General features: G+C 44.8%; 1 protein-coding gene across 1 annotated transcript in view; it reads left to right on the top strand.

Annotated features, from left to right (window-relative positions):
- The window catches only part of EXTL1 (exostosin like glycosyltransferase 1), a 62471-nt gene extending 39758 nt beyond the window's left edge, over window positions 1-22713 (top strand). The window contains exons 4-11 of the mRNA XM_070949432.1: window positions 1006-1125; window positions 3854-3986; window positions 8938-9056; window positions 15997-16086; window positions 16848-16934; window positions 18061-18221; window positions 20151-20322; window positions 22330-22713. Coding sequence (XP_070805533.1) covers window positions 1006-1125; window positions 3854-3986; window positions 8938-9056; window positions 15997-16086; window positions 16848-16934; window positions 18061-18221; window positions 20151-20322; window positions 22330-22518 — 1071 coding nt within the window. The 3' untranslated portion in view covers window positions 22519-22713. The remainder of the gene's footprint in view (window positions 1-1005; window positions 1126-3853; window positions 3987-8937; window positions 9057-15996; window positions 16087-16847; window positions 16935-18060; window positions 18222-20150; window positions 20323-22329) is intronic.
- Window positions 22714-23084: the final 371 nt, after the last annotated feature.

Here is a 23084-nt window from a genome sequence, read left to right as displayed (position 1 = left end):
GGGACTAGAACTCCCAGTCTCCTGGTGATTGACCCAAAGTTACTCAATTGATTTCATGCCTAAAGTGGGATTAGAACTCATAGTCTTCTGGTGATTGATCCAAAGTCACCCAATTGGTTTCATGCCTAAAGTGGGACTAGAACTCCCAGTCTCCTGGTGATTGACCCAAAGTTACTCAATTGATTTCATGCCTAAAGTGGGATTAGAACTCATAGTCTTCTGGTGATTGACCCAAAGTCACCCAATTGGTTTCATGCCTAAAGTGGGACTAGAACTCATAGTCTCCTAGCGTGGTGCTTTAACCACTAGATCAAACTGCTCAGCTTGGTTGGTTGTCTCCACATCATCGTTGATGCTTTTTGTTATTGAAGGAAGATCTCTTGATGCTTTCTTCCCATCAAAACAACAAGACTGTATTTCAGTTATAGAGTGTAGTAGCATAAAATACGAACAGGGAAAATTACATCCATTTTAATAATTTCACTGAAACATATAAGCAGTATAAGATCCTTAGAAGCTTGGAAAACTAACACAATACTGTAAAATTAAAAGACTGAAACACCTCTATAAAAATGATTGTGGTTGTTCCCTCTATCACAGTGATGGCTAACCTTTTTGCCATCGCGTGCCAGGAAGGGGGGGTGGGGGGGATCGAGCGCATGCATGCTCATACCCATAATTCTGTGCTAATTCTAATTCTCACCCCACTCCTGGCACACAATGGCCCGGTAGGCCCGTTTTTCTTTCTCACCTGGCTCCAGGACCTCTCTAGGCGTCTGGGGAGGGCAAAAACAGCCTTCCCCACCCCTCCGGAGGCCCTCCGGAGGCCAAAAATGGCCCGTTTGACAACTTCCATTCCCCCTGGAAGCTGAGCTCGTGTGCCCACTGATATGGTTACGGGTGCCAGCTGTGGCACGCGTGTCATAGGTTCGCCATCACGGCTCTATCATAAACTACTCTGCATTCTCCCCTTCATATCTTCTGTTCATGCTGCTTCCTCAACAGATTCCATCCACCGTCCGATGTCTGAACAGTGACAAAATCCTTGCCTTCCAACAGCAAACCCAGTTTTTATGGGAAACGTATTTTTCTTCTGTAGAGAAGATTGTGCAAACCACTCTTGAGGTAAGCTGCAGAAATGTGCCCACCATTTGCCCAAATATTTCATCTGTAATTATTTCTGTTTCTATGTTTGGGGGTCACAAGCCATGGTGAACCGTGGTTTGCTAAATAAGTTGGAACTGGCTGGATTCATGTAACACAAACCATAAAACATGGCTTGCAGAGTGCCGTGAATAGGGTCACACAATGCAGTCAACCCTGAAACAAATCTGCTTGCTTCTTGCAACGTGTTCAGCACATAATAAGGATGAGCCTGGTGGCGCAGTGGACTAAGTGCTGTTAAAGTAGCACTTAGTTGCCAGCTGTCTGCAATTACTGCAAGTTCAAATCTCACCAGGCTCAAGGTTGATTCAGCCTTCCATCCTTCCGAGGTAGGTAAAATGAGGACCCGGATTGTGGGGGCAATAAACTGACTTTGTATAAAAAAGAACACTGCTTTTGGGGGCGGGGGGGCAAAAGCCCTACTAAGCAGGTATATACAAAAGGATGAAGGCTATTGCTGAGCACATTGTAAGCCGCCCTGAGTCTCCGGAGAAGGGTGGCATATAAATCAAACTAATAAATAAATAATAATAATGATGACCAAAGGAAGCCACAGAGAGGTGGGAACCTTTAGCTTTCAAGTTGGTCTAGGTTGTGTCTAGGTGTGTCAATCCTCAGGGTGTGTCCCCATGGCCCATCAACCTCCTTCCAGTAGTTCTCTCTTTGCTTCTAGGTCAGGGCTGAGCGGTTGGAGGAGCGGGCAGTGGGGGGGAGGGGGGAAGGTATGGTTAAACTTCATATAATTCCCTCCATGGCTTCACCGATCCTTGGGTCAAGCTCCACACAGCTGGTCTAAACCACATAAAAAGGTAAAGGTAAAAGTTCCCCTCGCACATATGTGCTAGTCGTTCCCGACTCTAGGGGGCGGTGCTCATCTCCGTTTCAAAGCCGAAGAGCCAGCGCTGTCCGAAGATGTCTCCGTGGTCATGTGGCCGGCATGACTCAACGCCAAAGGCTCACGGAACGCTGTTACCTTCCCACCAAAGGTGGTCCCTATTTTTCTACTTGCATTTTTTACGTGCTTTCGAACTGCGAGGTTGGCAGAAGCTGGGACAAGTTACGGGAGCTCACCCCGTTACGTGGCACTCGAACCGCTGAACTGCCGAACTTTCGATCGACAAGCTCAGTGTCTTAGCCACTGAGCCACCCTGTCCCTTCTAAACCACATGGGGATGGCTATTATTGGACCAACCTCCAACCTGCTGTCCATCAATAGACCTTCCTGTCTATTGCTTGATGCACCAGTTAGGTTGGTGGTGAAGTTCTCCAGATCTATGAATGCAAGGGGGACTTCAACTTGCCCTTGGACCCAGAACTGGAAGAAATTCATAGGTGCCAATAAAAGGCAGAATCTCTTTGACTGGTTTGAAATGTTTGCTCCCGGCTTTCTCACCACCTGGGCTGAGTTGCCGTTTATGAGATAAGCTGCCAGTTTATATTTTTATTTTCTTTCCTTCCTTCTTCAACCTCCCCACCCCATAATCTTTCTCACCTTGGGAAACATCATTGTTTCTTTTTCCCTTCTGGTCAAAAGTTTGGAGAAATGGGGAAGGGAAATCCAAGAGTTTAAGTTTCACCTTCTTCATGAAGTGTCCCAACTGTATCATATAATGCTTAAAAAATATTTTAGCTTTATAGATGTAAATATAAGTGAATGAGAAATTTCCTTTTTCCTCTTGATCTATTTAAGTTGTTTTTAGCCAGGAAATTCCTGTCTAGAGGTGAATGCCTATAGCAGATCTGGGCATTTTATTGCCTCTTTGGCTGTCCCTATCCAGCCCACGTGAAGTCATTCGGAAATAAGAAATCAAATATAAATAATTGTACCCTCTGCATGCAATATAACTGCTCTGCTTTTATTTTTGAAGGCAACTGCTATTTTTTTTATTCAATCCAGCTCTTAACTCCTGCATAGAGTTTGTACCAGGTGTATGTCAGCCTAGCATGCTTCGCTTAATGTTATAGTAATAGTTAACATTTATATTAAAAAATAAGTTATGTTAAAAAGGGACGCGGTGGCTCAGTGGCTAAGACGCTGAGCTTGTCGATTAAAAGGTCAGCGGTTCAGCGGTTCAAATCCCTAGTGCCGCTGTAACGTTGAGCTCCTGTTACTTGTCCCAGCTTCTGCCAACCTAGCAGTTCGAAAGCACGTAAAAAATGCAAGTAGAAAAATAGGGACCACCATTGGTGGGAAGGGAACAGCGTTCCATGCACCTTTGGTGTTGAGTCATGCTGGCCACATGATCACGGAGACGTCTTCGGACAGCGCTGGCTCTTCGGCTTTGAAACGGAGATGAGCACCGCCCCCTAGAGTCGGGAACAACTAGCACATATGTGTGAGGGGAACCTTTACCTTTTTAACATTTATGTAGCATTTTCAGAGCTTTTTCAGACTGTCTCACCTACAGTTTCTTACTAAGGCACAAAATATGCCTGCTGGTAGTTAACCAGTGTGACCAGTATCCTCACACTGGAATTACAGAGGAGGCATCAAAAAGACAATAACGGCATGCCAAATTTAAATCTGGACTTCCTGGCTACTCTGCTACAGAAGCCTAACTTTTTCTAATTGGAGCCAAGGGAAATCCAAGAACGGTTGAAGATTGATCTCATATATAGGAGACACCTCCGTTTCCAGCAGGTGCAGATGGCTCCAAGGTGCAATGACAACTATCTTTCTCTTCGCTAGATAATAAAAGATCGGATATTTCATCAGGAATCACGCCCAAAGTTCTTCTGGAACACACTTCCTGGAGGGTTGGTGGCCTTACCAGAATACTCCACTCATCTTAACGACTTCCCTTTCTATTATCTGCAGCAAGGTAGGGGAAATACCTCTGCGCTGTTTCTAACTTGTTTTTTTTAATCCCTACTTCTTCTTTCCTAAAAAGTTGAAGTTGTTGGGGTGGTGGTGGACCGACCACAAAACGTTGCGGCAATGAATGTTCCTTCTCAAGGGTTTAGAGATAGTCCTTGATTTATAATCACAACTGGGGCTAGAATTTCTGTTGCCCATCAAGGCAGTTGTTTGAATGAGCCGCACCTGATTTTATGAACTTTTTTGCCCTGATTGTTAAGCGGATCAGTGCAGTTGTTAAGTGAGGTGGTCATTAAGTTGAATCCAACTCCCCCCCCCATTGACTTTGCTTGTTGGAAACCAACTGGGAAGGTTGCAAAGGGTGACCTCAGGATGCTGCAAGCGTCATAAATACATGCCAGTTGCCAAGCACCTGAAATTTGATTACGTGACTGTGGGGATGCTGTCATAAGTGCAAGGACCGTTTATAGGTCACTTTTTTCAGTGTGGTTGTAACGGTCACTAAACAAATGGTTGTAAGATGAGGAGTACTTGTTGTCTCTCTTCCAGGATACCCCCATCAGGCACCGTGACTTCCATCACCTGTTTTCCACTTTCATCTTTCACAGATGCTCAGAATTATCATTAGCTCGAATGTTTACTTGTTTCCATGTTGATCTATTTGTAGGAGGTGTTGCTTCGTAGACTTTTCCCCACTAAAGTATTTTTGTACTTTTGCAAATTTTAAGGTTTCCCGAGTAAGCTGATGCCTATCTTCTGGGTTTTTTAAATCATTTTTTTTTTTAAATAGCATTTACCCACTGCATTTATTATTAGGGGGAGGTGTTGTGGCCCGCCAGTGGCCAGCAGAGCTGGCAGCAGAGTCGGACAGTGAGGAGGTTGGGGAGAAACGTGGGCCAGTCCTGGAGTCTGGGGAAGGCTCAGATGAGGGCTCTGAGTCAGAAGCAGAGAAGGGGTCAAGGCCATTTGGTAGTTCTTTGCTGCCTCCAGAGTCTCCGGAATCTGACATCAATGAGGCAGAAGAACAGCGTGAGCCTACTCCCAGTGAGCGCATGCACAAAGCTGCCAGAAGACAGGAACAATTAAGAAAACAGGGTCGACTTGGGAATAAGGCTTGGAGATGATTGGCCCCTCCCATAAGACATTAAAGAGGAGCGAATGGGACATGAGCTTTTGCAGGAAGCAGTTAGTTCATCTGGTCGGTAAAAGCTCTGGAAAAGCTCTGTTTGACTCTGTGCCAAGTTTGGCCTTGCCCTGCGTGTAGCAATTAGTTATCTGGCAGCATTCCAAGGGAGTTAAGGTGAATGTTTGTAAACACTCCCCTGATAGACTGTTTGAGAAGCCTTTCGGACTGGGAATGACAATAATTCACAACCGTTTGAATTAAAGAGGTTTGCCGGGACTAAGTTTGTGCTGTTTACTTTCTAAGGAAGCCTAGGTCAGAACAGGAGGGTCTAACCTTATAGAATGTAAAGAATCATAGAGATGACTTTGGGGAAGGTCTGAGAAAGCCGAAGAAACAAGCCGTTGAAGTGGGACGTAGAGATTACATAGTCTGGGGATTGCAGGAAGCATGAGAAAGAAACAAGGCCGCTGCGGGTTTTGTTTACTTTAAGATGGGACAAAGAGAAACTTGGACAGGTTTTCAAAAATTAAAATAAACAACATTCCTGAAGTCCCTGCTGTGCCTGTTTCTTGACCTGATCTCCTTGGAAGGGCTGACAAAGTGTTACATAAGTAACACAGACAAGCAGCCTCTGCTCCCAAGACAGTTACAATCAGGCCTCCAGGACAGAAATCCAAAGGGAGAAACCCACACAGTAAAGAGGATGGAATGAAATAGATAATTACGCATCCGTTTCTGCCAGGCATCCCCAATTCCCCCTTTGGTGAGGCTGGTGCAGGGTTAAAATGCTACCAGTTCGCTCTGGTTCGGGCAAACTGGTAGTGATAAAAACTACAGGTTCGGTCGAACTAGTAGTAAAAGAAAAGCCCAAACTGGTAGTTTAAAAAAAGCTACCGGTTCAGGCAAACCGGTAGTTAGTTACCGGTTCGGGCAAACTGGTAGTTAAAAAAGCTACCTGTTCCTCTGAACCGAAATTTCCGATGATCAGCTGTGCTGTGGGGTTTAGCTTTGCTAGAAAGCAGGAAATCCTGCTTTCCAGCAAAGCTAAATCGTGCGGCACACCTAATCCCTCCCCACTCGCTGTTCTACTTACCTTCCCAAGCCTCCTTTTGGTGTGTATTGTGCATGTGCACACGCAGTGTGCATTTCTTGCGCACTGTGCATGCACATACAGCATGTGTTTGGCGCATGGTGTGTGCATGGTGCACGGCACACATGCGCGGCCAGCAAACCGGTAGCAAACCGGTTCAGATTTCACCACTGGGCTGATGGGCATGGTTGGAGTCTCAACAGTGCATCCTGAGCAATTGAGCATTGCCACCAAACAGCTACAGGTAGTTCTTGACTTTCAAAGTTTTAGTGACCGTTCAAAGTTACAACATCACTGAAAAAAGTGACTTGCGATCGTTTTCACACTTATGCTCGTTGCAGCATCCCCGTGGTCACGTGATCAAAATTTGGCTGCCTGGCAACTGCTTCATATTTATGATGGTTGCAGTGTCCCGGGGTTATGGGATTCCCTTTTGTGACCCTGCGACAAGAAGCCGGATTCATTTAGCAACCGTGTTTCTTAAGTTAATAAACTGCAGTGATTCGCTTAACAACTGTGACAAGGAAGGTCATAAAACAGGGCAAAAATTCGCTTAACAACTGTCTCGCAGCAGAAATTTTGGGTTTAATTGTGGTCATAAGTTGAGGACTACCTGTGCTATGACAGTCATAAGCCATCTATTCCCCAAAAGGCAAGCTGGTAAAATTGGTGCCTCTGCTTCTTCTGGAGCAGTGATGGCTAACCTTTTCCGGACCGAGTGTCCAAAGCGCGTCCGCCCGAACCCCCAAAATGCAATGTGCGCGTGCCCCCGCGCATGCGCACCATGCATGCACATACCCCCCCACATGCACCTCACCCCCCGCGCATGAACGGCAGAGATCCGAAGACCAGCTGGCCAGTGGGAGGCGTGCACATGTGTGGCGGAGCTGAACTGGGGTGATGGCTTGCGTATCCACAGAGAAGGCGCTGCGTGCCACCTGTGGCACACGTGCCATAGGTTCACCATCACAGTTCTGGAGGAAGTTCAAATGCTTTAGTTTAATGGTCTTTTTTTCTATCAAGGCAGGTGAGGAACCATCCAGGCAGAGCACTGAGCAATTCCCACACACACTTTTTATTTACCAGAAAGCCTCTGAGATTCATGTGGAGCAACCTGATGTTTTAGGAAGGAAGGATAATGCAGGATTAAATTAAAGGAGGCTTGCTATAGAGTCGTCAATGTGTTGGATTGTTCTGACCTAGGCTTCCATAGAAAGTATACAGCAAAATCTTAGCCCCTCTTTAATTCAAACGGCTGTGAATTATTGTCATTCCCAGTCCGAAAAGCTTCTCAAACAGTCTTTCAGGGGAGTGTTTACAAACACCCACCTTATCTCCCTTGGAATACTGCCAGAGAACTAATTGCCACACACAGGGCAAGGCCAAACGTAGCACAGAGTCAAACAGAACTTTTCCAGAGCTTTTAGCGACCAGATGAACTAATTGCTTCCTGCAAAAGCTCACATCCCCTTCGCTTCTCTTTTATGTCTTATGGGAGGGGCCAATCATCTCCAAGCCTTACTCCCAAGTCAACCCTGTTTTCTTAATTGTACCTGTCTCCTGGCAGCTCTGCATATGCATACACTGGGAACAGGCTCCCTCTGTTCTTCTGCCTCGCTGATGTCAGACTCCGGAGGCAGCAAAGAACTATCAAATGGCCTTGGCCCCCTCTCTGCCTCCGACTCAGAGCCCTCATCCGAGCCTTCCTCAGACTCCAGGACTGGCCCACGTTCCTCCCCAACCTCCTCAGTGTCCGAATCTGCTGCCAGCTCTGCTGACCGTTGGTGGGCCATAACGTGGATTAGAACTGGAGTTCAGATGCCGTCTCAGCCATTCCTGGAGAGATCTTGGGCCTATCACTTTTCCTCATTCAATCTACCACTCAGACAACTATTTGCAGTTAAAGTGAAGGGGGATTCTTGCATAGGATGCCTCTAACTGCTAGGGCAGAGGTCTCTAAAGTTAGCAGCTTTAAGATTTGTGGACTTCAACTCCCAGAATTCCCCAGCCAGCATAGCTGGGATCTGAGGTCCCCAAGTCTTAAAGTTGCCAAGTTTGGAGACTCCTCTGGTAGAGGAACCATGAAATATAAATCAATAAAATAATAAAGACTGATGAGGTAGTGTACCTGACAATTGGCGCCCATTGCAGCCTGGATTAGCTCAGCAGACTAATGCATTGTAATTTAACTCCAGTTGTCTGCAGTTACCATAAATTCGAATCTTGCCAGGCTCAAGGTTGACTCAGCCTTCCATCCTTTCTAAGGTAGGTAAATTGAGGACCCAGTTCGTGGGGGCAATAAGCTGACTTTGTAAAAATATACAAAAGTATGAAGGCTATTGCTTAAAGCATTGTAAGCCGCCCTGAGTCTCCGGAGAAGGGCGGCATATAAATCAAATTTAAAAAAAAAAAATTGTGGACTCCTCCTGTAAATGAGCATAGCTGAAATTGTCACTAATGTTATCTCTGTTATCTCATCTGCCTTAATTCCTCCTGGTTTGTTTGATTTTTTTCTCTACTGTTTTCATTGGCAATGAAATCTGAATTGCAAGTTTCCTGTGGGTGGAGACCTCTCTTCTTTTATCTTCTAAAATGTCATGTAAGCTGGTAGCACTAAATAAACCACTAATGATAATTGGTTAGATGGGGATTAAATTTCAGCACATGAGCCAAAAACCCAAGACAGGTTTGGAGGAGAGTTTCGAGCATCTCAGACTCACCGGTTCTCTCCCCTAACAGGATCCAGCCCCTCCGAGAAGTTTACAGCATTAATCTGGGCCATCTCACCAATTGTCTCCCTTTCTCAGCCCATCCTCAAGCTCATCCAAGCTGTCTCCAGATCCCAATACTGCGCCAAGGTAAAGGAGTTGCTTGCTGTTATTGCTGTGTTGATGTTTACCGCCAGCGTCCCCCCAATCACACGAACAAACTGTGGGAGCTTTGCAACAGGCATGTATTTATTTACAATGATTGCGTTGTCCTGGCGTCATGTGATCCCAATTTGCAACTTTCCTGGCTGGCTTCTGACAAGCAAAGTCAACGGGAGAAGCCGAATTTGCTTGATGACTGCATGATTCACTTCACAAGTGCTGTGACTTGCTTAACAAACATTGCAGACAAGCAATAGCAATAGCGCCTAGACTTATATACCGCTTCACAGTGCTTTTACAGCCCTCTCTAAGCGGTTTACAGAGTCAGCATATTGCTCCCAACAATCTGGGTCCTCATTTTACCCACCTTGGAAAGATGGAAAGCTGAGTCAACCTTGAGCCTGGTGAGATTTGAACTGCTGAACTGCTGGCAATCGGCAGTCAGCAGAATTAGCCTGCAATACTTCATTCTAACCACTGCACCACCACAGTTTTAATGGATGTAAAATTAGGCTGATCTCACTTAACAACTGCCTTGCATAGTGACAAAAGTTCCGGTCCCAATTCTGGTCGTAAGTCAAGGACTACCTATATACGAACTATGCTATGTTTACGTTGAGGAATGTGAAAAACGATCTAGCTCCACCTAAAATGTGTAGCAGGACAATCCAGTCCAGTCCAATATAGGTGGTCCTCGACTTACGACCACAATCGAGCCCAAAATTTCTGTTGTTAAGCGAGTCATTTGTTAAACGGGGTTTTGCCCCAATTTACGACCTTTCTTGCCACGGGGATTAAGAGAATCGCTGCAGTTCCACATTGACTTTGCTCGTCAGAAGGGTCACAAGAGAGGATCGCACGACCTCGATCGTGGGGATGCTGCGAAACGTTGGAACTGTGAAAAACGGTCGTAAATCACATTGTTCGGTGCCATTGTAACTTTCAATGGTCACTAAATGAATGTTGTAAGTCGAGGACTACCTCTATCTCGCATTTCCATTTGCCTCTTTCCCATCACTCTCATGTTTAACAGCAGCTCTCATCTCCTTGCTACCTTCTTAATCCAGACTTCTGATGCTTTGGACTACAACCTCCACGTTGTCATTCACACCTCTTGTTGTGAAGATCGCTAGAAGGTGTGATCTTCCAGAGTTGTGCTGTTGTACAAAACCCACCAAGCTCTGGAGCCTTTTCCATTCCCTTGTATGTCAGAGGGTTGTGATGGGTGTGGCAGCCTTAGGATACACCTGGGTGGGCTAGTAACCTTCATTGCTGTCAGCAGGTCTCACCTTCCCCTTTAACTACAGGGCAGGTCCTGTCAACAGCCACGTCTCTACTGCAGATGAGCTCACCTAACCAGACCGCGCCCATCCTGAGCATTTCAAAATGTGTGGCAGTAAATAGACTCTTCTAAGTATGTGAACTCGGGAGTCTGAGCACATTGTCCTTGTAGCTTGTCTGCTTTAGGAGGAAAGCTTCAGTCTGCTTCTGCAAAAGTACCAAGGAAGCATGCATTGGTGTGTAGTCTAGTGCATTCTATAGCAGCCCGTTTGGGGTTCTGCTTAAGGGTGCTGGCTAGAAGCTGGGAGACCGTGAGTTCTAGCGTTGAGGCCAATTTTTACATCTCAGCCCTGGGAAGAAAGAAAATGGCAATCTGCTTCTAAAAATGTTGTCCAGAAAGCTGCAGAGACCTGTCCACCGTACCATACTTGCCAGGAGTCGAAAGTAATTCAGAAGCAGAAGAAAGAAAGAAAGAAAGGAAGGAAGGAAGGAAGGAAGGAAGGAAGGAAGGAAGGAAGGAAGGAAGGAAGGAAGAAAGAAAGAAAGAAAGAAAGAAAGAAAGAAAGAAAGAAAGAAAGAAAGAAAGAAAGAAAGAAAGAAAGAAAGAAAGAAAGAACAGTGAAGGCTTGGGTTTTCTTTTGGAGAGGTTGAGTGGCAATTGTTTGGTCCTGCCCCACAATATGAATTACCGTATTTTTCAGAGTATAAGACGCACTGGACTATAAGACGCACCTACCATTTTTGGTGAGGAAAAGAAGAAAAAGAAATATGTCTCTGCCTCTGAGCAATTTTGCCTCCTTACAGCAAACAGCAAACAGCCTGCTTTACTTTCATTTTCATTTTCATTTTCAGCATAGCTTGATTAGCACAAGGGGAAAAAAATCTGCTCCAGCAATTTTCTTCCTGAGAGCACAAATCAGCTGAGAGTCTGGAGGCCGATCCAATCAACTTTTGCTAATTAGGCTGTGCTGAAGCTGAAAGGGACTGTTTTTTCTTGCTGTTTGCTTGCAAGGAGGTAGCTGCTGGGAGGCAGAGGCCAAAGGGTGGGGGCCAGTGGGTGGGCAGGGCTACATTCAGTGTATAAAACGCACCTAAATTTTCACCCCCTTTTAGCGGGGGAGGAAAGATGCGTTTTATACTCCGAAAAATACGGTACTGCCAAATCCTGCATTTTTAAAAACCAATTCTCATTCAGTTGGAGGAAATCAGGAATGTGCTTGCAAAATTATCTTGGGTAGAGTATGATGGTCCTGCCTTTGTTTAGATCTGAGCCAGGGGTGAAATCCAGCAGGTTCTGGAGAACTGGTAGTGGAAATTTTGAGTAGTTCGGAGAACCGGCAAATACCATCTCTGCTGGCCCCAGGAGTGGGGTGGGAATGGAGATTTTGCAGTATCCTTCCCCTGGAGTGGGGAGGGAATGGAGATTTTGCAGTATCCTTCCCCTGGAGTGGGGTGGGAATGGAGATTTTGCAGTATCCTTCCCCCAGGAGTGGGGAGGGAATGGGGATTTTTCAGTATCCTTCCCCAGGAGTGAGGAGGAAATGGGGATTTTGCAGTATCCTTCCCCTGCCGCACCCACCAAGCCACGCCCACAGAACCGGTAGTAAAAAAAAATTGGATTTCACCACTGATCTGAGCCACTCAATGGAATATGTGAATGTCCCACCTTTCGTAGTAGAGTCATGTCTCCAAACGTTGTCTGCTTCCCGGCTTCCCATGGTTACGTTGAATCCCAGAGGGACAGTTTGGGAGGGAGTCTTTTTCCTAAGGCGTTTTGAGGTTGGGAATTGCAAATGGATAGGGAGGCTTCGGAATGATGGAAGAAACCCTTAATAGAAAAGCACACAGCAAGGAAAGTACAGATAGTCCTTAGGTTCGTTCATTCGTTGCATTCGTTCAGTGACTGTTCAAGGTTATGACAGTACTAAACTAAGGGGATTTATGACCAGTCCTTGGAGTTCCAGCCATTGCAGCATCCCCACAATCATATGATTGTAATTTCTGACATTCCCCGCCAGCTTCCCATAAGCAAAGTCAACAGGGAAGACGGCAGGAAGTTGAAAGTTGGAAGTCGCAGTTATGTGAGATCCTCGCTTAACAACTGGAATTGCCAGAAGTCATCATCATCTTCTTTTAACCACCCCATAATCCCTTGTGGGGTGGAGTCTGGGCAACTGAATGGCGCTGAGTGTTTACTGGCCGGATGCCCTTCCTGTCGCCAGTGGCATTGCCAGAACTGTCATTGCTAAATAGCACAGTCACGTGACATTGTGCTTTTCAACCGTATCACTTAGCAATGGAAATTCCGATCCCAGTTGCCATCATTAGCCAATCATTTGTAATCTTCTGCCATTCCACCGATGCTCCAAAAGGAAACTCGAAAGGGAGTGCTCAAGCGACTGAGAATAAGGCAAGAAAACAGAAACCAATGAAAGAAAGCCATGGAGAAATTGCAAGTCCCATTTTAGTACACCGTCGGTATGAATGGCTTTTGTCTGTCTCTCAATTGCACGGCCTGGTTTTATGGGGACAAAAAATGAAACAACACAGCCCATCGAGCCCTGGAAATAGGATCAGGAAGGAAAAGCAACCCCCCCTCCCCCAAAATACGCATGCTGAAAATATAAGCGCTTCATAGTTGCGGGAATGCCGTGTTCACATTGCTGCTGCTAAAAGAACTCTCTTTTCCCCCACACACCTAGAAAACATTTTACGAGAAAGATCTCAAATACATCAAGTGGGAAAATTTCATTAAGAAAGACCAAAGTCTCCGCAGCTTTCATTACGGCAAGCAAAAAGCTGAAATGCATTTAGAGTAGAATAGAATAACAGAGTTGGAAGGGACCTTGGAGGTCTTCTAGTCCAACCCCCTGCCCAGGCAGGAAACTCTACACCACTTCAGACAAATGTTTATACAACATCTTCTTAAAAATTTCCAGTGTTGGAGCATTTACAACTTTTGGAGGTAAGTCGTTCCACTGGTTAATTGTTCTAACTGTCAGGAAATTTCTCCTTAGTTCTAAATTGCTTCTCTCCTTGATTAGTTTCCATCCATTGCTTCTTGTCCTGCCCTCAGGTGCTTTGGAGAATAGTTTGACTCCCTCTTCTTTGTGGCAGCCCCTGAGATGAACACTGCTATCATGTCTCCCCTAGTCCCTCTCTTCATTAAACGAGACAGACCCAGTTCCTGCAACCGTTCTTCATATATTTTAGCCTCCAGTCCCCTAATCATCTTTGTTGCTTTTCTCTGCCCTCTTTGTAGAGTCTCCACATCTTTTTTACATCGTGGCGACCAAAACTGAATGCAATATTCCAAGTGTGGCCTTACCAAGGCATTATCAAGTGGTATAATGCCTTGTTAAGGCCACACTTGGAATATTTACTAGAGCAACTTTTTAACCGTTCCTTGGTTGTATAATTTAGATTTGCTGCAGGAAACCATTAACATGTTGGGGGGGGGGGGGTCAACCGTTCCTATGAACGTAAAATGTTGGCTTTGAGAACAACCTTCTGGAGCCAAAACGTGGCAGCCTTTGCAGAGTGAGAATACTTGCTTCCAAGCTCAGTCGCAGTTTGAAAGCAGGGATTCAGGCAGCTCGCCAAGCAGGGTAAGGAAAATTGTACAAGCTGAAATTCCCGAGGCTGTCTGGTGATGAGACAAAACCAGAAGACCACCCCAAAGAGGGCGGCTTTGAGGATCAGTGCAGGAGGTACTGTTTGTACTGCAGCGCAGTTCAAACAAGGCAGATTTAGCACAACAAGAGTCGTCTGGGTGTTTTCTTATGTAAGACCCATAGAAATAGGCAGGGCTCTTGGGCTTTGGCACATTTCCTGCCCATTTCAATGAGGTTCTGTGCCAATGGGCTTTTGTTCCTTCCCACTAATGGGTGGAGACGTGCCATTGGAGGTGTTTGCAGCAGAAACCAAAAACGTGCTTTTAAGGTCGCCTTTATGAAATTCTGTCTTCTGCCTAACTCTTTACCCAGTCCCTCTCCAACCCGATGATCCCCAGGGATGGATTTCAGCTTCCATAATCCCCAAGCAGGTGCCAATAGGCCAGGTTGGCTAAGAAGAGTGGGTCTTGCCATCCTGATGAGAGAGGGTGCTTCTAAATCCTTAGCTGACTATTCCCACCCCCCCCCCCCCTCAACCTGAGTTGGAATTTTGTTGGCATTAGAGAGTGAGCAGGGAGGTTTGATGTCAGTGAGTCAATAGTTTTGCTTGTTTTATGGAGTTTTGTTGGTGACTTACAGAAGTGGATGGGCTTAATTTCACTCCTAAAGCCTTCCCAACCCTAGAAAAATCCAGTCTGATTTTTAGGGGAATCTGGGGCTTTGATATAGAATGGAGTGGAGAGTGGAGAGTGGAGAGTGGAGAGTGGAGAGTGGAGAGTGGAGAGTGGAGAGGAGTGGAGTGGAGTGGAGTGGAGTGGAGTGGAGTGGAGTGGAGTGGAGTGGAGTGGAGTAGAGTAGAGTAGAGTAGAGTAGAGTAGAGTAGAGTAGAGTAGAGTAGAGTAGAGTAGAGTAGAGTAGAGTAGAGTAGAGTAGAGTAGAGTAGAGTAGAGTAGAGTAGAATAACAGAGTTGGAAGGGACCTTGGAGGTCTTCTAATCGAACCCCCTGCTTAGCAGGAAACCCTATACCATTTCAGACAAATGGTTATCCAATCTCTTCTTTAAAACTTATAGCGTTGGAACATTTACAACTTCTGCAGGCAAGTTGTTTCACTGATTAATTGTTCTAACTGTCAGGAAATTTCTCTTGAGTTCTAAGTTGCTTCTCTCCTTTATTAGTTTCCAGCCATTGCTTCTTGTCCTACCCTCAGGTGCTTTGGAGAAGAGTTTGACTCCCTCTTCTTTGTGGCAGCCCCTGAGATATTGGAACATTGCTATCATGTGTCCTCTAGTCCTTCTTTTCATTAAACTAGACAGACCCAGTTCCTGCAACCGTTCTTCATGTGTTTCAGCCTACAGTCCCCTAATCATCTTTGTTGCTCTTCTCTGCACTCTTTCTAGAGTCTCCACATCATGGCGACCAAAACTGAATGCCGTATTCCAAGTGTGGCCTTACCAAGGCATTATAAAGTGGTATTAACACTTCATGTGTTCTTGATTCTATCCCTCTGTTTATGCAGCCTAGAACTGTGTTGGCTTTTTTGGCAGATGCTGCACATGGCTGGCTCATATCTAAATGGTTGTCCACTAGGACTCCAAGATCCCCCACACAGTTACTACTATTGAGCAAGGTACCACATATACGGTACCTGTGCATTTTGTTGATATAATTTCTGGGGAAAATGAAGTATCTCACCACCGCTCCACCTAAACCCACTTCAGGCCTTTCGAAAGGCCTGAAAAAACCTGGCTTTCCCTTCTGAATTTAGAGCCAGGGTGTTAGCAAGACTTGATTTGTTTATATGCTGTGCTCTGCAATGAATTGAGCAATTTTCATCTGGCATCTTTTAATCTTGTAATTCTTTTAAATACTTATGTTTTTGTTTGTAAGCCTTGTTGGCTGCCCAGAGTTAATTGATGAAGATAGGCGGCCAGATAAAGTTGCAGAAGGAACAAACAAACAAATAAATACAGCATAAAATGAAGACAGTTGTTCTGTGGCACGTTTCAGCTGGCGTTTCTGTTTCTTGTACAGATTTTAGTCTTATGGAGCTGTGAGAAGCCACCTCCACAGAAGTGGCCGCCGACCACAGTTCCCTTGACTGTCATTTTAAGCAGCAACAAGGTAAGAGGCCATCCAGATTGGGGTTGTGGTGGTTGTGATTGTCATGGAGCACATTTTAGGAAGGGAAGACCTTGGCAAAATCAGCTGAGATCCAGCAGGAATCCTGCTTTTTAAACACCCCAGTTCACCTCTCATTCAGAGCCAGTTCTCCTCCTCTTCCTTCAATGGGCATTGAACATTCAACCGAAGACCAATCTAAGGAAAAGAGTAAATCTTCCACTTGATTTTTCTTTATTTTCAAAAGAAGTGTTCTTGTGGGCAAGGATTCAAAAGGAAATAATTACCAACAGCAAAAAGAAAGCAGAAAAGTAATCTGAGGAAACATCTCAGACAAGTCCACCCCTAGTTCTCACAAAGATAAAATGGAGAGAGGGGGACTTGCAAGATTATCCCTGCTTTTCTCTATCATCTCTATCTAACCTATCTCCCATTTTTAATAATTTTACAAATAACTCAAGGCGGTGAACATTATCAAGCACACCTTCCTCCTCCGATTTTCCCCACAACAACCAATCCTGGAGGTGGGTTGGGCTGAGAACCACTGGCCCAAGGTCAACTAATCAGCCTTCATAGCTAAGGTGGGATTAGAACTCATAGCCTTTTGGTTTCTAGCCTGGTGCCCTAACCACTAGACCAAGCTGGCTCTCCACTATCTTTGCAATAAAAGTAGCATTGTTCTACATGACTTTGATTTCCTGTCTGGTTCTTCTTTGAAGGGGTGACAGAAGGTGCTTTTTTGTTTCTTTTCTCTTCTCCTGCAGGTCAGCGAACGGTTTTTGCCTTATTCTGCTATTGGGACGGATGCCGTGTTGAGCCTTGATGAATGTACCAGCCTTTCAACCAGTGAGGTGAGAAAGTTCTCCAGAATCTTTCTACTTGTGTTGTAGCCATGGACCGGGGTGAAACTTCCTTACCAGTTCAGAAGTGCACGTGCGCAGAAGGTTAAAACCAGGAAGTAATGACATCCGGACGGCAATCGCTACCGGATCCCCGAACCACAGGGAAAAATCGCTAGTGGATCGGGCGATCCGGTCCGATCCGGGAGCATTTCACCCCTGCCATAGACCTTGGATACAGGAAGGGACATATGACTACTTAAACTCAGGGCAAGGCTTAGAACCTGGACAGTTGAGAAAGTGTCCACTGCAGCTATCTTGGCTGAGAGGGGCTTAGGGATCCTTGAGATATATTGTTTCCCCTTTCTCCAAATATATATATCTTACCTATTTGACAAAGCCTATATTGTAAGTCTATATGTTTATGTATATGCGTTGTAAATTAAATGATTGAAATGTAAATTGGTTGACTTAGAAAAAGGGGGGGGGAAGGAATTGTACATATATAGACTAAAAAATGGAATTCTATTGTCTATTAGTTATCCAATTCTGATTCCCCATTGTAAAATGCTTGTTTAGATATGGAAAGGGAACATTGAGTAATTTTTGCATGGTCTGCTTGCAAAAGGTTCTAGGTTTAATTTGTGACATCTCCACAACTGACTAGTAGAGACTGTGGCTGATCCTGGAGAATTGCTGCTGGTGAGAATAGGCCTTTCCCAACCTGATAACTTTCATTACTTACTTTTGGAATGCCCCATCAGCACGGCTAGCAGTAGGAATTCTAGAAATTTCTGGGTCACAGAAGGTATCTTAGTGGATACACATTACGGATATCATGAATGTCTTGGTCTAATACGTAGAGCAGGGAGTGTCCAATCTTGGCAACTTTAAGAACCTGTGGACTTCAACTCCCAGAATTCCCCAGCAAGCCATTGGAACTCTGGGAGTTGAAGTCCACAGGTCTTAAAACTGCCAAGGTTGGACATCCCTGCTCTAGAGATCATGCTCCTTGGAAAAAAAGAAGGAGTATCATTCGAAAGTAGAAGGCATGACTTCCATGTAGACAACCTGAAGCCTTCCAATGAAAGATTCTCTTTCCTCAAACTGTTTTCCTGTCCTCTTCCTTACCTTTTAGGTTGACTTTGCCTTTGTTGTATGGAGAAAGTTCCCTGAACGGATTGTAGGCTTCCCAATGCGCAGCCATTTTTGGGATACGGGCAAGAACCAGTGGAGCTACACTTCAAAATGGACCAATGAGTTCTCTATGGTTCTCACTGCGGCAGCATTCTATCACAGGTACCCTTCCTGACTGAGGAACTCCTTGAGTTGGAAAGAGCCCATTGAGGCAATCAAATCCAGTTCTTGCTCAGTGCTGGAATCCCGATGGATGTCTCTAAGATACAGCTGTCAGTTTTTGCTTGAACTCTTCCTAGGAAGGGAAGATCAGCATCCCGCTGTTGTGACCCAGGCCCAAGTAGGTATTATCAGACGCAAACAGTTCAAAACAAACAGACTTTATTAGAACAGCTGAGAATTAACTCATTCTCAGCGTAGTCCAAACTAATTCAAAACAAATTCTTCATAACACAATTCTACAGCCTTATCACCAACCTTGGTCTAATTAGGCAACCTGCCAAAGGCTTTTCTTGGCAAAAGTTCAGAAGCAGAAGACGCCAACAAGAGATAAATGCAGCAAGACAAGAAACAAATCTATCAACGTTGTTTTCCAACAAAGAGCCCAAGAGCCGTTGCTGGTCTTTTAAGCCTTATGAGAGGGGCCAATCATCTCTTGGCCTTACTCCCGAGTCGTCCTTTTTGCTTTAGGTGCTCTTGCCTTCTGGCAGCTCTTCGCATGTGTGCACTAGGAACAGGCTCCTCCTGTTCCTTTGCCTCTCTGCTGTCAGCCTCTGGAGGCTCCAGAGTCCGCACATCACTCCCAGATGGCCCTGGTCCCATCTCTGCCTCCGATGCAGAGCCCTCATCCGGGCCTTCCCCAGCCTCCAGGACTGGCCCAGGTTCTTCCTCAGCCTCCTCACTGTCTGACTCTGCTGCCAGCGCCGCAGGCTGCTGGCGGACCACAACATCCCCTTTTTCATTGGTTCATACTGCTTTTGCTTGCAAGAGGTTATCCCTTACCTTCCACTGGAATCTGTTTTCATACTTTTCAGGTCCCTTCTTCCCTCAGTCACATTCTGGAACAAACGTGGGTGAACCTTAAGCATCTTTCAGATACGTTTGAAGAATAAATAGGAAGCTTGACGTCTTTACAATTAATCCAGTAGTAACTTTAACAATGGATCACTGGGCTAGGTTCTGTGTGGATTGGCCCTGAAACTATGGGCCTCTTCCTTATGTACACCTAGCCAATGAATACAGGTAGTCGCCGACTTACAACCTTTCTTACAGTTCCACTCTAGGATAGTATGCATCACATACAAAATAAAGATGGGATATCAACAACAGGATTGCCTGCAGTTGAGCCTCAGTTGAACTGAAGTTACAACAGTTGGGCATCTGGTTTTTTGAAGGACACCGGAATAGGTCTGGAAGAAAATGCCACTACAAGATTAGTCTATTTATATACCAAGAAATATGGTTCAACTAAAGTTCTTCAGTCCAGAAAAAGAGTATAATATGATAATTAGAACATGGTCAGAAAACAGTTGGAAAAGCATTGTTCCAGCAACTACTCTTCAGAAATATTTTTTAGGCTCTGTTTTCAGGGTCCCTACTTGAGACTCAACTGCAGGCAATCCTGTTGTTGTTGTTGTTATCCCATCTTTATTTTGTATGTGATGCATACTATCCTAGAGTGGAAGGAACTACTGAGTTCAGACACCTGAATTCCACTGTTGAATGGCTCTTATTGTTAGAAATATTGATGGAGGTTTTCAGTCATCCAGATCATGGTTGTCCCAAAAGTGGTTTTTCAAGAGGCAATTGGACTTTCTGGTTTTTCTTGGAAGACATTTCCCTTCTCATCCAAGAAACATCTTCAAAGAAAAACCAGAAAGTCCAGTTGTCTCTTGAAAAAGCACCTTTGGGACATGCTAGAAATACCCTAATATTCAACCAGAACATTCTAAATGATGAATTCTGAGATGATTATAAAAAACAGATTGTGGTGCAGGAGACACACCTGGAGGGAGCAGGTTGACGATGGGAAGCCCTATACATTTCTGCAGGGTTCTTCTTTCTGCCCACCCCTGTGTTTTCCTTCCACAGGTACTATCACAGCCTCTTCAGCAACTATTTGCCTGCCAAACTAAGGAGCTTTGTTGACCAGATTGCCAACTGTGAGGACATATTGATGAACTTTCTGGTTTCTGCTATAACCAAATTGCCTCCCGTCAAAGTGACCCAGAAGAAACATCTCAGGGAGAGCCCACCTCAGCAGGTAGGCAGACACGGGTGGGAACCAATGGGCCAGAGGAGAAAAGGGAAGGAATTATTTCCGTCTTGGAAGATTTTTCTTCCAACACTTCTTGATGCCCTTTAAGTACGACTTAGGCCGACCTTCTCCCATTTGGTGCCCTTTGGACATATGAGGATTTTACTCCCATAAGGGCAGTATTGGCTACTGACGGTGGGAATTGACACACCGATTTAAAGGATAGCAGATTGTCCAGCTGTAACTTGTGCTACTCTTTAGAATCCATACCTAGCAGAGAGGTCTGCGTGGCTCTTTTGAACCCGAGTTAATTGTTCAGTGTGGAGAACCTGTGTGCCAAGAGCACTTTTTTGATAGGGGTATATATACGTGAAGCTCTTATGGCAGCTGGACGATGCACAGAAAGCTGAAAACGTCCATATTTAGAGGGAGTTCACCTCTTGATTATTATTATCTCTTTTATTCATTAAACATGAAACTCAGTCAACTGAACATTTAAAAATTATTATTATTATTATTATTATTATTATTATTATTATTATTATTATTATTTAATCTTTAGTGAGATTCACAGCTTTTGAGGCTGGTTAATAGCTCAGCAGCTCAAGTCCTAACCAAGGACCTAGGAACTGTTAAGGTATTGTCGGAGGATGTAAGCTGTTCCGAGTAAGGTGGTTTTTTGTAGAGTCAAAATGTTCAAGTCCGGCAAATTATTATTGTTGTTGTTGTTGTTATTGTTGTTATTATTATTATTATTATTATTTATTGCATTTATATTGCTGCCTATTCGTCCATGGGGACTCAAGGCGGCTTACACATTATAAAACCAGTTAAAACAGTAAAACTAATTTTTAAAAAATCAAATAAATTAATGTAATAAAATCACCCCCCACCTCCCGCCCAAGCGACAGCAGATCACACGAGCCATTTAATGGGCTCCATCTCGCTCTGGGTTCCCCAGGCCTGCTGGCAGAACCAGGTCTTCAGCGCCTTCTGGAAGAGTGTTAGAGTGGGGGCCATTCTAATCTCTGGGGGGGATGAAGTTCCAGAGAGAGGGAGCCACCACGGAGGAGGCCCTTCTTCTGGGTCCCATCAGGTGTATCTCCCTCGGGGATGGGACCCGCAGCATTCCCTGCCTCCCTGCTACTGATGCCAGTTGTTGAGTAGCAACAGCAGAAGGTAGCTTTCTTTTTGTCATCCTTATCCAGAATTTTTGAATTAAAAAATTGTATCAGCTCTGGTACAAGGAAGCACTCACTATGGAAAGCAAAACAGGCTAATTGTACTTCTTGTCCTTTCAGAATTTCACTCTCTGACAATGTGCCTGAAATTGAAATGAAAGTCATTTTGTGAAATGGTAAAAGTGCTGGCTAAAAAACAAGATCCAGTAGAACCTCTGGTCACGACCATAATTCGTTCCATAATTTTGGTCGCAAACCGATTTGGTCGTGACCTGAACCTAATTTTGGAAATTTGGTGCTTACAAAAAAAAAAAAAAAATAGCAAGGAAATCTGCCGCGAAAAAAACATTTGTGAATATTTTGGTCAGAACTCAATTTGGTCGTGGTCAGAAGCGTTTGTGACCAGAGGTTCTATTGTAGCATGAGTTCTAGTTCTGCCTTAGGCATGAAAGCCAGCTGGGTGACTTTAGGCCAATCACCAGGAGAGTTTGAGTTCTAGTCCCGCCTTAGGCATGAAAGCTGAGTAACTGGTCCAATCACCAAGAGAGTTTGAGTTCTAGTCCCGCCTTAGGCATGAAAGCTGAGTAACTGGTCCAATCACCAAGAGAGTTTGAATTCTAGTCCTGTTTTAGGCATGAAAGCTGGCTAGGTGACTTTGGGCCAGCTCCACCCCCCACCCCTCTCAGCCAACCCACCTCACAGGATTGTCATTGTGTGGAAAATGGGAAGAAGCAGGGTTTATAATGTATATTGAATAATTTGTAAAGTAATAAAGATGGGATAAAAATAACGATGCTCAGTCTCTTTCCTTGTCTTCTCTCGGTTTCTGAAGCTCCTGAAAAGTGCTCCCTCATCCAACAGCAGCCTACATTTTGCTCAACGCCAGGAGTGCGTCAATCACTTTGCTGCCTGGTTTGGCTACATGCCTCTGGTGCATTCGCAGTTCCGCTTGGACCCAGTGCTTTTCAAGGATCAGGTATCTGTGCTACGGAAAAAGTACCGGCAACTGGAGAGGGACTAATTCTGGGGAGAAAACCCACTGCTGCTCTCTGGGAAGGCGCTTGGAGAAGAAGCCACCAGCCATGCTGGACTCACTGCTTGCTCTAGGCCATTGGCGCTATTGCCGGATTTTGGGTTGGGTTCACTGCATTGATGCCCTTTGAACTTTGGACACTAAAAAGAGGAAGATGTCACTGGTAGCCAGGATGGTGCCAGATGAATGTTCAGTCTTTATTGGGTTTTACCAGTATCAATAAAGTTTTGCAGAAAACAACTGTTTCTTGAATGCCTTCAAGTAGCCATCTCTTTTCAGATCAAGAGGCAGAAATGCTGGCTTTAGTGTTTTGACACGGATGGGGAACATCGGTTCAAAATCTATGGGGCCTGTTAAGGATATTGTTGTGTTAACCAACCAGCAGAGCGTAGAGCACAGGGAAACGGTGCTGAGAGCAATGAATAAAATACATACAAACTGGTTTATCAAAGTTTTTACTTTGTAGTGAAAAACAATCTCATAGTCTTTAATCAATCCAAGTCTTAGCCATTCAAATCAGTCCAGTGATACAAAAATCTTCTTACCATACAAAA

This window comes from Pituophis catenifer, unplaced genomic scaffold (assembly GCF_029215685.1).
Source record: "Pituophis catenifer annectens isolate HBS135680 unplaced genomic scaffold, rPitCat1.0.hap2 SCAF_9, whole genome shotgun sequence".
NCBI lineage: Eukaryota > Metazoa > Chordata > Lepidosauria > Squamata > Colubridae > Pituophis > Pituophis catenifer.
The sequence above is the reverse complement of the archived record's forward strand: the minus strand, read 5'-3'. Positions and strand labels throughout refer to the sequence as shown.